Raw genomic sequence first — 14678 nt, forward strand, 5'->3', positions numbered from 1 at the left:
TTCATTATTCAAAGCTGTTGAACAAACATTGTCAATTAATATTTGCTGGGTTGTAAATCCACTGAAAAGTTCACTCTGAGTATTTAATACTTCAAATCTGAATGCTACTGTGGAATTTACCAACAGAGCAGACTGCCTTGTTCTCATTTTCTGAAAGGATTATAACTCTTAGAATGAGATTTCCAGTGCAAAAAAAACCAGTCATTAGTATGAATATCACTTTAAGTAAATATTCTTTAATAGTTCTTAAAGTGCATTCTTTGTATAAATATTTGTATAAATATTTTTTCTGAAATGGTACTGGGACTATGAAGGCAAGATGGTAGCAAGCAAAACTGAGATAAGTTCATTTTTTAAACTTGCATTAGTATATACAGAGTGCAAAACTATTCAGCAACCAAGATGAGATTGTATCTAGTCAATGATGAACTTGAAACAAAACATTTCAATCTTTTAACTTACATTTTTTGTTATTTCACTAAAATGTGTGCATGTTGATATTTTTACTCTGAAGTTTACACTGAAACCAAATTTAGCTTAAGTGAGTAAAAAGCAATTTAAAACTAAATCACTTTAAATCATAAATGCAAGTAATACCCATTAGAGATGCACAAAGGTCTGGGTCAGAGGTGATATCTTTTATTAAACCAACTAAATAGTAGCAAAAAAAATTCTCTCTGCAAGCTTTCGGGCATGTATACTGTTCTTCAGGCTGAGGAGAATTCTTCAGCCTGAAGAAGGGTGTTTGTGCCCAAAAGCTTGCAAAAAAAGACTTTTTTTGCTACTATTTAGTTGATTTAATAAAAGATGCCACCTCCGGCCCAAGAGCTTTGTGCATCTCTGTTTCTCAGACGAACACAGCTACAACATAGACTCTTGAAGTAATACCTACTTGCATTACTATGGCTGAAACACCATTAAGTGCAACGACTCTTTGCTATGTTACATGGAACATAATATAATCATTCCTTACTTATTTTCAGCACATCTCACACGTAAGTCCGTCTTTGCTAAAATTGTTGGAATGGTAAGAAATGTTCTTCCTGACATCCATCCCTTCGTAATATGTGCTTTATTTTTCATAGTTTCCACATGACGCTCGATGTCTTGTGAAATAAACTGTGGCCAGGAGTCATGATTTTTCTTATTGGATAACAGAGGCGCTAAAATCTGGAGGCAGAGCAAGGCAGACATTTTACAAATCAGCTGAAATGTTTAATGTTTCTCAGTGCTACTTCATAAACTACTGTTTAAACCTTGAAAGAATAACTAAATCAAACCATAATTCAAAAATATTTTAAACAAACTAGGCTTTATAAATTACTTTTGATACACATATATACTCAAACTATATATATTCAGATTGTATCCTATGCAAAGAGAGATCAGAATAACTACATGTTGCAGTGATAGTACACACAAAGCAAATGACAAACACTGAATTTCTTCAGAAAAAAAGTGAACAATTTGCTATGTTGATCACTTTTTCCTTTTGTCCCAACCAAGGGAAAAGAAGAAAGGAACTAAGAGTGAGGAAAAAAGAAAGTCAAAGCTCTAACCTACCCTGTCTAAAAGAGAACAAATCTGTGGGTATGGACAGGCATTCATTTATTGGCAAAGCTACAGTAGCATTATAAATATGATTTGTACAACTACCAGTAAATTCCAGATGCTTGATCTCTGCCATGTAATTTCTATAGCAACAAATCAGGAAAAAAGTATCATTCAACTACATGGCCCTTTTTAATAGGAAAAGCATCTGAGCAAGTTGGATGTTTACATCAACTTTCATAAAACCAAGCTCACAAATAAATTTGATATGTGAACATGTCTTTTATGCATCAGTAATTTTCCCTCTTATTTTCATCATGCTATTTGTGACCATAGCTCGGTTTTTCCTGCTTGTGACATTTTTGAAAACGAGAATGTTTCCAACCTCTCTGAAATGGATTTCCAGTATTCTCGAGATAATATGGGTGAAATCCTGACCCCACAGGAGTTTCCATGCTTTGTCTTCCTCCTAGTTTGCTACATTTCTATTATCTCCCTCTCTCTTTGTCAGCTTGTCTCCCCTGCCCCATAACCTTTATTTCCTCTCAAACTTCATTACCACCCCAGGGTAGTAATTCAAGACTCTCAAAACCACTAATCAATATTAATAATAGTGATCATGCCATCATATTTAAATATACTGCGTTATTGCATCTTAACAGCAGATAATTTTCTCTTCCTGAAAACAACACTTTCTGTAAGAATCTGAGGCATAATAAGATGCCCGACTACCCTGAGCAGCAGCGGCACATAGGGAAGTGTCACTAGCTAAGCTGCCAGTGGCATGGCAGTGGCCAGTCCAGCAGCATAGTTGTTGCCGTTTGCTGGTGCCCTCGTTGCTCCCCTTTACCACACTTCTAACAACAATATGCTAGTTTTGACTGAAGATTACCTGGAAAAGGTCTCTCAGGACCAGAACATAGTCAGCTCTACCCTGTTGATAGCAGAATCAAGGAAGTTGCTGTCTTATATCAAAACTAAATATTGCCCTTAACGTAAAAGCTACACTTGGAGTTCTAGATTTCAAGGAAGAGCATTTGACTAGAAATGTATGAGCTTAACCTGGGGCTGATCTTGTTCTCATTTTTTGTGAAATATTTCAAGTCTGTTTCAACTCAATGTAGAAAAGGGCGTTTTTCCTGAAATTTCAAATGTTTGTAGTATGGGAAAACCATTCCCGTCTACCTGAAACCCTGAATACCCATCAACATAGGTCAAGTGCCAAAAGGAAAAGTTTCAGGAAAAAAATTGCTGTGCTTCTATATACAAAGGAAAGTATAGGTATACCAATGGAATGGACTCCGATTTGATTACTTCACCAGTTATCTGCCGTTAAATAGGCAATTATATTAAAGAAAGAAACACCGCCCAAAGAACAACAGGATTTTAAAAAAATTTGTATATACATTTTTCCTCTCCTTTCAAAAGAAGTCTCAGTCATGATGCCGTATCATTATTGCAATGACAAAGAGTGAACTCAAAAAACCTACTTGCGATAGAAACTTTTACGAACTTTTCATCTGTTCTATACCCCTTCTTACAAAATACCACTTGAGAATGCACGGATGCAAAATCTTTTTACTCATATGGCTATGAATATTATATTTGTATATACTTTTAACCTTAAACATGTTGACTTAACCAACTTAATATTCCTGAATAAAAGGTTATGACTAGTCATAAGAGAACTGACTTGTGACCTGTCATAATGACACCCTCTGGACAAAAAAACTCGCAACCCAATACATATTGCTGTGGGCTGGCTCTGGTAATTTAAACAGAAACAAGAATGTGTACTTCATGCTACACAATACTTCCAGTATCCAAAAAAAAATCTCTTCATTTAAGAGTTATTTTTTCAGTAGTCTGGTTTAAGTTAAAGTATATGCAAAACTCAGATTTTAAACTGTTTCACAAGTATCTTGTTATAAATACCTCTTCTATCAAGGTAATTGTGTGTTCAAGTGGTGTGTCAGACAACTCAGCAAACATGATGGCTTGTTTGTAATTGTCCGGTCCAATGCATTCTGCAGTGTTCTTTATAACATAAACTACTTTATGTTTCACATCACTGGGCATCTGAAACAGGAGAGACACAGGTTATTGCACTAAAAAGTAGAAACAGAAATAGAATGAAAGGAATTCTGATAATCATACATTTCAAATGTGCATACAACACAGGTCCCAAGAAGGCCTTTTGGGATTAGGTAGAAGGAAGTTAGGTAGCAAAGAACAAGCACTAAAAGAGTCTAGGATTCTGAAGAAGACTCTAAGAACAACTTCTCAGATGGAAGAGTCCAAAACCTATTCACACCCAGACCTTACACTTGTCTTTCAACAAGTTTAATGCCCACTGATATGGTCCAGCACATGTAATTTAATCTACTTACCTAAATTATCCCTGTACTCAGAAAGTTAGATTATTCTTGATTTCACTTCTAAAACATGAAAACAAATAGAAACAACCTTATTTTAAAACTGATTTAAAAACTGCAACCACATTTCTGACCAATAATGCAGATACATGTTAGAAGTAGGCATAGGCAGATCTAGGATTCTGAAAATTGGGGTGCCAAAGCTGTGGTGCATCATCACAAATGCAATACATTTTTCTCCAGTTACTGGAAACTCTCTGACTGTGCTAGGTGCTTAGGGCAATATCATTCAGTTTAAGATTAAAGCAAAAACAAATATAACTTTATCGGAATGTACAGTAATGTGTTATATCATATGTTATATATTAAAAGCCACAACAGATTAAGCAAAAAAAATCAAAACATGTTGTTTTGTTAGTGTTGTAATCATTGGAATTAAATGCACATCTTCTTTTAAGATTCATAAAACAAAAATCTAGCCCTTCCCGAGTGTTTTAACAATGTGCCCAATACTTTGCTGAAAGTTATTTCCACAGCTGTGTTCACATTCACCTGAGTTAATGTTTTTAGCTAGAGTTAAAAACAGCTTGCAGGACTGTGAAATAGGAGCTACATTACTAGGAACAGCTACAGAGAGCAGACCTGCAAAAGAAAGGATAGCTTGACTAATAGGACATCAAGACCATTAGAAAGGTGAGGGAGTTGTTAACACCTGTAAAATGAAGAGTTCAGAAAGAATCACATAGATTATAATGAAACATGAAGCCAAGTGACTGCCTCACTGCTGCTTGAATAGAACAGCCTAGAAATGCTGCTACTGCAGTCAGACAGTTGCTTTTAAATTTTGGGTGGACCAGGAATCAAAGGAAGGGTGAAACTGCACTACTGTACGCCTCCCTGGAGCTAGAGAAGATACACTTCATACACAATGTCTACAAAACGTCTTAGGTTATACACGGAGCTACATTTTGTCCACTAACATTTTGTGCGTGTGCATGCACATGTGTGTGCACACACGGGAGAATAGATATCTCTCTCTCATTATATATAACTCCTAACTGAAATCAGTGAGAATTAAATGAAGGATTCTGACAGCAGGATTTGGCACTAAATTATCAATGTGTCCAATAAAACAAAACAAAACTAAAAAACAAAAAACCTGTCCAGAATCAGGGAAGCCAGGACTCCACGTGTTCACAATTTGGCAGCTGTGGAATTTGCCACAGGTCCCAAAACTTACTGTACAGATGAAGAATCTGAATTTTTATTTAAATATTAAAAAAAACAAAACTTTTCTTAGACTTTGTGGTGGCAAGGAAAACTTTATATCACAAACCGAGTATAAACAGTTGATATAATCAATTCTAGGGTCTGCAGGCAGTGTGAAATGACAAATCTCAGAGACAAATATCCGGGAAACCTAAAAATGACAGCTTTTAGAGCTAACCTGTGGCCTATCTAGTAGTCCCATGCAGAGGACTACAAGGAGGACACCCCTTTAGGTCTCTGCACTACATTTTAGTGGAGGAGGACAGAGTCTGTCACTACCAACCTTCCTGCACAGATGCAGTGAATAGCAAGAGATAGGAGAGCCTGGGCTCTGCCCCACCCCAGATACATGACCACTACCACTACCGGGGGGGGGGGGGGGTGGAGAATCATCCTGGTGTTAGGTGTAAAACTGATCCAAGTTAACTTCCTCCCAGCACAAATTCAAGATCTGTATCACAACAAAAAACAGAACTGAATTTATTTCACACTGATCCCACAATGCAATATAAAAGTAAATAAGAAAGGGGATATCTAAATATATTATTTTATTTTGATTAAATTTCTGTATAAAATTTAAAATTAAGGTACAGGACATTTTCCAGTCTGCTGCAGAAACTAGGAGTCTTGTAGGACAATTTAGATCCAGCTTGTCACAAGAGGCTTTGACCAGGGCCAAGCTTTGTTGAAAGTGTGCTATTTCCTATTCTTAATACCCAAAGCCACAAAGATGTTCTTTTTTTCCAAATTAAGTCACAAATTCTAAGACAGAATCATGAAGATACCATAAGGCATAATTAGCAAATTAGTAGTAAACAACTAGTTTAAGTGGCAAAGGGTAACCATAAGAACTGGTCACAGGCTCTTGACACCTATTATTATTGTATTTTTGTCTTACTGGTTATAATTAAGTTTATTTATACATAATTTTTAGCTTTTTTGATGAGGGGCATTAATGGTAGTACGCCACTGGAAGAGCCTTCTAAGAAACAGTTGTGCAAGCTATTGGCTTGTTGGCCAAACCAAAGAAAATCAGGGAGGAGAAAGAGAGATGTCAGTTGACCTAAAAGGAAAGCTTTTTCAAATTTCCTGCTGAAACAAATGCTCCGTTTCAGGTTGAATCCAGATTTCATTGACCTGAAATATGTTTCTTTTTTGCGTTTATAACATTTGTTTTCCCCAAAGTAGATTTTGAAATTAAATATTATTTTGAAATGAAAAGTTGCAGTTTCATGGCAAGTATGCCAAAAAAAACCCTGGCGGAAGCAACTCAGTGGAGCTCATGCAAATTTACAGGTAGTTTTGATTTACTAGAATACACATTATTTGGGGGCAAAAGTAAGTTTCTCATGAAAAAAGTTAATGAACTTGGGAGAAAAATATAGCATCTGTGCTTTTTTCCAGCTACTGAACAAATTAGCTTTCTCCCACCTTGTGCCCCAATTCCATATTCTGCATTGAGGAAACAAAGGATTTGAAAAGTCTGGAAGGACAACTATTTGCATTACAACAGAACTAATAGAAGCTTTCTACAACTGGCAGCCAGTGATGGAGATCAGGCAAGAACTATAAGGTAAAAAACAGCCATGCAGATACACAGTGAAAGTTTTAAATAAGTGCACTGAAAGTTGGAGGAAGAGAGCTACCACATGACATGGATATACAAACATTATTCCCCGTAAGTTATTCTTTCCTAGTTATAACAATCAATTTTGGTCCCCTTGATATTAATGGCAAGGCTCCTATTGAATTTAGTGGGGTCAAGATACTAAACAAGGTATGTTAGGGATTAGGATTTAGGAACTATGGTCCAGATGTGCTTTCCTCTTACACCCAAGAGTACTCCAACAGATCTGAATGGCAGGGCAAATATGCCCCTCTATAGTCTACAGGACCCATTACATTAAGTGGAAGTTTGGCCATTAGTAAGTATCAAGAGGACTCAACCAGACTGCAGTCTAGGAAGTGGCACGGATCTGCCTGGCTGCAGAGTCCCCCCGTCTGCTAAGAGGGATCCTTTGTGGGAGCAGCTGCTCCCCGACGCGGTCTGGTGTAACCCAGACGATCGCATTCGCAAAAGGGAATTAAAAAAACCCGAGAAAGGAGGATGTAGTTTCCTCGCGGGAAGTCGCTATGCTGCAGCCTCTGCACGGAGTCCCACAGCCCCAGCTTCCCCGCCTAGCCCGGACTCGCGGCGCGGCGGAGGGTCCCGGCTCAGCTCCGCGCCTTCCCTTCCAGCCCCGCGCGCTCGGGCGGTGGCCCCGCTTACCTGCCGCGCGGGGGCCGGGGCCGGGGCCGGGAAGCGCAGCGCCAGGGTGGCCGGGCCGGGCGCGGCCCAGAAGTCGGCCAGAACCCGCCGGGTGCCCTCGTCGGCCACGTAGCGCTGCCACTGCTCGGTGCGGAGCCGCAGCAGCTGTGCCAGGCGCTGCCCCACGAACCGCACTCGCTCGTCCCCACGGAAACTTTCCTCCGCCTCGTCCCCCTCCATCCCCGCGCGCGGCGCGGCGCGGCCCTGCCCAGCTGCGCCCGCGCCCCCGCGTCCCGTCTCCCAGGGGACGGCAGCCCCGGGGCAGCGGGCACGGCCCCAGGCGCCGCCTCCCGAGTAGCAGCGCGGCCCTCGAGCAGCCCCCGCGCGGCAGCAGTGGTCACCTCGCGGCGGGCGGCTCCGGGGGGCGGGGCGGGGCTGCGGCGCGGCCGCCCGGGCCGGCTTCTCCTACCGGCCTCGGCCGGGTCGGAAGCGGGCTTTCCCCCACGCACCTCGCACGCCACCAGACCCGGCTCGTCTGCACGGCAGGCTCTGGAGGACCAGGCAGCTCCTTCCCACGGCTCGGCTGCTCCCAGCGCCCAAGAGCCACGAGCTGGGCCCCGGCGGACACGTGCTTGCAAACTGCAGGCGCATGCATCAATAAATAACTGCACAGGCAGGCTCTCACCGCCACCCCCCAGACAATTAACGACTCTTGAAACCCGAAAACTTGTTTGCTATAAGATTAGAAAAGGTTTAGCTTGATGGAAATTACTCCCTTCCCTCCCCTTCAGTCCTTGATGCCTGCCTTACACGCACTTCATTTTCAAGCAGCTGCCCTGCACTCCCTTCCCGACAGGCCGGTGTGGATGTCCCCCGCCTCCCGCAGCTGTGCAGGTGCCAGGCTTTCCTTTGGGAACACACAGTGAGGCAGCAGAGAAGAGATTTAGACAAGGCTGAGGCTCTTCCGAGCCACACCAGGGGTCAAGAGCTACATGGTGGTTCTCAAACGTTTTTTGTACCAGGACCCATGTAAACATGGATGGCCAGTCCCGACCCAGTGCCCCTCAGTCCGGCCCCAGGTCCTAGCCCCCCAGTGGGTGAGGAAAGGGAGGCCCCAAGCAGGCTAGAGCTGCCAGCCTACAAAGAAAAAAAACCTGGATTCTTGTTTAAAGAAGAAATTTTTTTTTTCAAAGTCTGTTCCCAACCCTTGCACATGTTCTTGCACTTTTGAGTCATGAACCACAGGTTGAGACACCAAGCTAAGAAGAAAAAGTGCACCAAAACAGCAGCAGTGGAGAAAGGCTGAATTGGGCTCTTCACCTAGGACAGCGGGCACCAACTAGTGGATCTCGATCTGCAGGTAGATCTCGAAGCTTCTTTGAGTAGATTGGAAGCTGCATACACATGCATGCCCCAGCCCAGCAGGTCAGTCCATCGGGGAGGGAAGGGGCAAGGGCTAGATTGAGGCCTCTGTAGTGAGGGACAGTGCTGCAGACGCAAAAGCAGGTAAATTGAGTGGGGCCCCAGCTGGGTGGGACTTATCTGCTGAGGAGGCATGCCTCCAAATAATTATTTCTCCCTCTGCATTGGCATTTAAAAGCAACCCAAGATCTACCATGCCCTGCTACTCCCTCTCCCCCACCCCCCTTCTCCACAGCCCTCTGGGGGGGGCGGGGAGAGGGAGTAGCAGGGCATGGTAGATCTTGGGTTGCTTTTAAATGCCAAAGGTGATCACCTACTTAAAAAGGTTGGTCTAGGGTAGGTGGTCTACCACCAGCGGTCTAGGGTAACAGAGACACTACTCCTGTTGTGGCGGTAGGGAAACAAGAGATCATGGGCAAGGGATTATATAGAAGCAGATCAGGTTTATTTAGGTATTCCAGAGGAGAGTCCTTGTCAGACAGGTGTGCCCACACCTGCACATCATTACCAGCTAGCAACCTGAGTAGACCAGACAGAGAAGTGGGTGCTGCTCGTGCTGCCAGCAGGCAATCTTATGTTCCAATAGGGAGATCCAGGGCAGCACCGGACAAGGATGCTCAAGGTCTTCCCTGTGCATAGTAACCAACCATACAAACTAAAAACAAACAGTGACTGAGCTGGATGATGTGGAAATAGACATACAAACCCGACAACACTGATTTCCCCATTGTAAAAGCATACAATTCAAGCATTTATGGGTGCTTGGCACTCTAGCTGAATGCATCACAAACAGCATTACAATTGGCTCAAGATGGCATTTTTGGTAGCTCGCCGAAGAGCACTGAATTCAAGTCAATACACAGTGTCAGACATTGAACAGGAGCCTGTGTTATCACTCCCTATGTTCTACCTCTTCTTTGGATAACTGTTCTGAATGTGATAGAAGATTATTTAAGGAAAAAAAAAGGTGTCATGAGCATAAGGTTTTCCTCAATAGTGTCCTCAAAACAGGTGGAACCTCCAATTACAAGACCCTTCTGAGCTGTTAAACCAGCAATCATCCAAAGTTAAGAATGTCTCAGAGTAAATGAATACTTCCCACCTCTCTGCATTTGAAGCTACAACCTTCTGGTCAACTCTTTTAAAAAACCACGTAACTGCATTTCCTCACTAGTGAACTGTGCTAACGTTGTTCTTTCCCACTGCATTTCAATCTAGAAGACCAAGCCTGCTTGACGGTGACCATCTGCTTAACAATAGCAGAGAGGAAGACGATTGTACAATACAGGAGACTTTTTCAGTTAATTAAAACCTTTAGAGAAAGTAAAAGCACCTGTTCCCTTTATCAGGCATGAAGATGATTGACTGTGTGTCCCATGAAAAAGGAGCTCTGAAGTTTCCCCTGTTCGGGGCTCAGTAGTTGCTTCTTGTCCTTTCTTCCTCTCCAGGGAATAGACCAACCCACTTGTCTGGAGTTTGGCACCCCCTGCAGTAACCTACTCTTCAAACCAACCTTTTCCTAATTATCCAGACCATAGATTGCTGATCTCCCTAGCTTGAACACCAAGCAGGACTTTGAGATCAGGGACTTTTTTTTCACAAGTTCAAATTTCAGGTAAGAAATCAACATTTCAAGTTCATGTTGAAGTTCTCTTTCTTACAAGTAATGGACTCTCTCTCAGAAAAGCCACAACTAGCTGATCATACACCTACATCTTGTCAGGTTTTTCAGAGCCTGGAGCATAAGCAATGAGGTAATGTTTAGTGGCTGCATCATGAGTACCAGGTTGTTGCCTGACAGGTCCTTACCACTGATGTGGCTCTCCATGTTGACAAAAGAAACTGTGCTCTTCCATGAATTGTTCCAAGACTCCCCTCAAGCAGGTGGATCATTGCATTTCCTTCCATCATTTCCTTTCTATGAGCACATTGATTGCCAGCTTCTTAGCAAATGGGATTAAGTCCCTCTTCCCACAGACACTAGATGCAATTTAACACTGTTGCTAGGGTTCTGGCTGCAGGCTGTCCTCAGGATCACTGGTCTGATTTTTCTGCTTCACTGATTCAGACCTCCACTTTTTAACCCTTTTGAAGGCAACAGAATAACCTCTCTACTATTTTCAGTATTTCTTTTTGTAATCAACCTTTGTGGTAGATTCCTCTGGATTTGGGGGGAAATTAATCTGTTATGGCAAGCCTAGCAGTGAGGTATCTTGATCTGAGCAAAAGATCCTAATTTCTGCCAGCTATAGACTGGCAAGCATCTGAAATGTGTGGTGAGACAATGCCTCTGAAACACCAAACTCAGCTTTCTGGTATGATCTAACTTTTGAAGGCAATTGAGTTTAAAAAAAAAAACCTTGGAGAAAGTTTTTAGCCTTAGTTTTCAATAAAGAAAATGATAAAATCAAAATTATTCCAACAGCTCTTCTAGATGCCAGAGATGGGAGACCCAACAGTCTGCCTCTTAATCTGCTACTGGCTTAAAGCCAAATAACACTATAGCTTGAACAAGCTGATTTGTGTTTATCCTTGCCCTATAAAACTGCTGCCTACCTTTTTTGTATGTTTGTTTTTTTTGATTCGTATATCTAGAGGATACCAGCCTAACAAACTCAAAGTCTCAATTTAAGATATACATTAAAAGAGGCTGCAGGTGTTTGGAGGATTCAATGACACTTCCACATACAGGTGCTCGAATCAATTGCATTGTTCCATGACTATCATGGTAATTAAAGTATTCCAGAATGTTACCCAAGGTGATTGCTTACTTGGGAGTTGGTTATGTTTATATAAACAGCTGCAATGGTGTAACTCTCAAGATATCTTTAAGGCACTAAATGGAAACTTATTTACTGAGGCAATGCAGAACCTTTTACAAAAAGTGCCATTTTATGCCCTTTATTACCAATTACGATGTCCTGAACCTCTGTGGAAACTCTTTGATAGCTAATATAAGCAGTTCAATAGACAGAAAATAAGAGCGTTAACAAAGGGGGTACCCTGAACAGGGGGTACTTAAAGGAAATTCCATGGAGAACTGTAGCATCACCTGCTTTGATATTTCCCCAATATATTTTACTTATTTTTCTTGATTTGGAAGAGCTCTTCAGCAAGTAGGAAAGATGGAGTTAGTCCTACCCAATCTTTTCCACCATTACTGTTCTTTCAAATAAATGTAAAGAATATGCATGACATTGTATATAGACATTTTAAGCAGTAAATAGGCTATCAAATGTTAGGTTATTCTAAGAATAAGAGTTAGCATAGCATTGAATGGAACCATGCACCATAACACTAGTAACCAAGTTGATTCAAACATATTTCATGTTTCAATAAATACTGCCATTTAAATTTTATATAAAGGAAGGGAAAATGCCATAAACTTTCTGCTTTTCAAGGACTTTTTTGAGGAGTGGGAGAAGGATTTAAGAGTTTTTTCAGGATTTGTTTTAGGATTCTCAGGATTTTAAATTTTTTTTTCCTAAAATGCTTCAGGATTTCTAATGCCCTCTTATCTGAGGGATTTCCTTAATAAATTGAATGCTGCTTTAAAATGAGAGGGGAAAAAAACTGAAAAAAAATATTAGAAGTAGGAAAAAGCTGTTTTCCATAACCTGTAAAAGGAATTTCCTGATTTGAACATTTAGTAAAGCAGATGCTTACATACTGAGGTTAAATGACACTTTCCTTATTTGACTCTCAGTGGGCTCTGTTTTTTAAACTATATTTTTATCTGCATATCCAGGAATTTTGCAATACGTGCAGGAAAATTCTTGTTTAATTAGGATTTTCCACTTATTTGGGGGATCCAAAAGGCTTATACAGAAGCCCACACTTATTTTCAATATCTTCAGCTTTACCTCATTTAGAGTGATTTTATTTTCCAAAAGTGATGACTGTGAAAGCTTGGCCTGACCCACACATGAAATTTTAAATGACCAAATTAAAACAATAGTGCATCTTGCACAAGAATGCAAGATCGTGACTGGGACCATGTCAGATGAAGCAAATCTCAATTGATTTAATCTCTTGTGCTAGTTGCAAATGTATCCAATGTTTCATTATGCTAAACCATTCATAAATAACTGCACCTCCCTACATGACTATATCCTCCTTGTTGACATTTTCCCTTGATTAAGGCATAGTTCTTGGAACAGGCATTCAATGCATGTTTGGGGTTTTGCAAATGTCTCCCTAGACCATTACTGGTTCAGAATATTTTGGCTTTTGTCCCACTGTTAAAACAACTACCCAAAGCAGTATCAATGCCCCATGGTGTCCTATTCAGTCAATCAAGACCCATCCCATTTGATTGAAATGTAAGCTCCAAACTGATTAAAAGCTTGCATAAATAAGTTTAACAACTGGATGATCCAAAACAGGATCCGAGCAGTTAGCGACTGTAACATGATGGTCCTTCCCTACCTGCTTTGTTCAGACTTTAGTCTACCAACTGTCAAGGAGGATTGCTTTAAAAGTACAATAGAAGAGAGTGTAAGAACGAAACAGAGTTGCTAGCAAAATGCACATGCCAGGAGAGAGAAAGAAATCACTGCAACATTGTAAACTGTGCCCAGCTGATCACTCTCTGTGAGGGATCCATGCCCAGTGAAGGATGCAAAGACTGAAACCACTTCTGGCCTGCATTGCTGAGAGACACTATTGGAGCTAACTAGGCCCGTGCGAATAGGGAAGTATTTGATTCGGATTCAACCAATTTGGAGGACAATAATTTGATTGGTGATTTGAATCACTATCCCCATTCAATTCAGCCAAATAAGAATTGGAGATTCAGTGCTGATTTGGATTGGCCAAGGAGAGACAGTCACAGCTGGGCAGCTGCACTTTCTCCTGCAGCTCCTCCTGCTGTGCCTGCCTCTCCCCAGGTGGGGGGAGCTATGGGAGAAGTTCCCATGGCTGCCTCCACCCAGCCCCAGCCTCTCAGCACTTTAAAAAAAAGTGCCCCGCACTCACCAGCTGCAACAGTGGTGATCAGGGCCTCTGAGAGCTCATGGCAGAGCCCCTCTGCCCAGCATAGGCCAGAGCAGGGCAGCAGAGATCCCCCCTCCCCCCCACTTTCTGGCACCCATGCTGCATGCAGTCTGGGAGCTGGGACAGAGTGCTGCTGGGCTCTGACAAGTGAAGCCGCTCCAGCTCCCAGGTAGCACGTGGCGCCATTTAGGCACTCTGTACCCACACAATGTGATAGCTGCCACATGGATGCCAGGTGAGGAAGAGTGATCCTTGCTGTCCCTTACTACCCTGTGCTGTGTGGGGGGATCTGCCATGAGCCCCCAGAGGCCCAGATTTCTGCTGTCAGAGCTGGTGAGTGCAGGACTTCTAAACAAAAGAAGCCCCGCACCCACTGGCTCTAGCAGTGGTCTCTGGGAGCTCGTGGCAGAGCCCCCTGCTCAGCATGGGGTAAATGATTGCCCCCTGCCCCCCCTGCCTGGCACCTGCATGGCAGCTGCGTCATGGCACAGGTACAGCATGGCTTGGCAGGGCACCACACGCTGTCTGGGAGCTGGGGCATCTCCATCTGTCAGCTGGAGCCCAGCAGCACTCAGCCCCAGAGGCCCCAGGTCCCAGACAGAACGCAGCGCCCTGCTGAGCCGCACTGTGGGGCAGCTGCCAGGCAGAAGGGGAGCGATCCCTGCTGCCCCCCACTGCCCTGCACTGCATGGGGGCCTCTGCCCTGAGCCCTCAGAGGCCCTGATCCCCACTGCTGCAGCAGGTGAGTATGAAGCTTTTTAAGTGTCAGAAGGTTTGGTTGGGTATGGGGCTGGGCAGGGCAGCCATGGGGGCTTCTC

The 14678-nt window shown here is 42.6% G+C and overlaps 1 protein-coding gene across 1 annotated transcript in view; it reads right to left on the reverse strand.

The window, feature by feature from the left end:
* Positions 1–7838, reverse strand: part of DNAH11 (dynein axonemal heavy chain 11) — a 270299-nt gene extending 262461 nt beyond the window's left edge. Inside the window, exons 1-3 of the mRNA XM_090046787.1 lie at positions 7465–7838; positions 3487–3630; positions 974–1170 (exon numbers count right to left, since the gene is read on the reverse strand). Of these exons, the coding sequence (XP_089902913.1) occupies positions 974–1170; positions 3487–3630; positions 7465–7683 (560 nt within the window). The 5' untranslated portion in view covers positions 7684–7838. The remainder of the gene's footprint in view (positions 1–973; positions 1171–3486; positions 3631–7464) is intronic.
* Between the last annotated feature and the right edge of the window lie 6840 nt (positions 7839–14678).

This window comes from Crocodylus siamensis, chromosome 5 (genome assembly GCF_052110815.1).
Source record: "Crocodylus siamensis isolate JL-2025a chromosome 5, ASM5211081v1, whole genome shotgun sequence".
NCBI lineage: Eukaryota > Metazoa > Chordata > Crocodylia > Crocodylidae > Crocodylus > Crocodylus siamensis.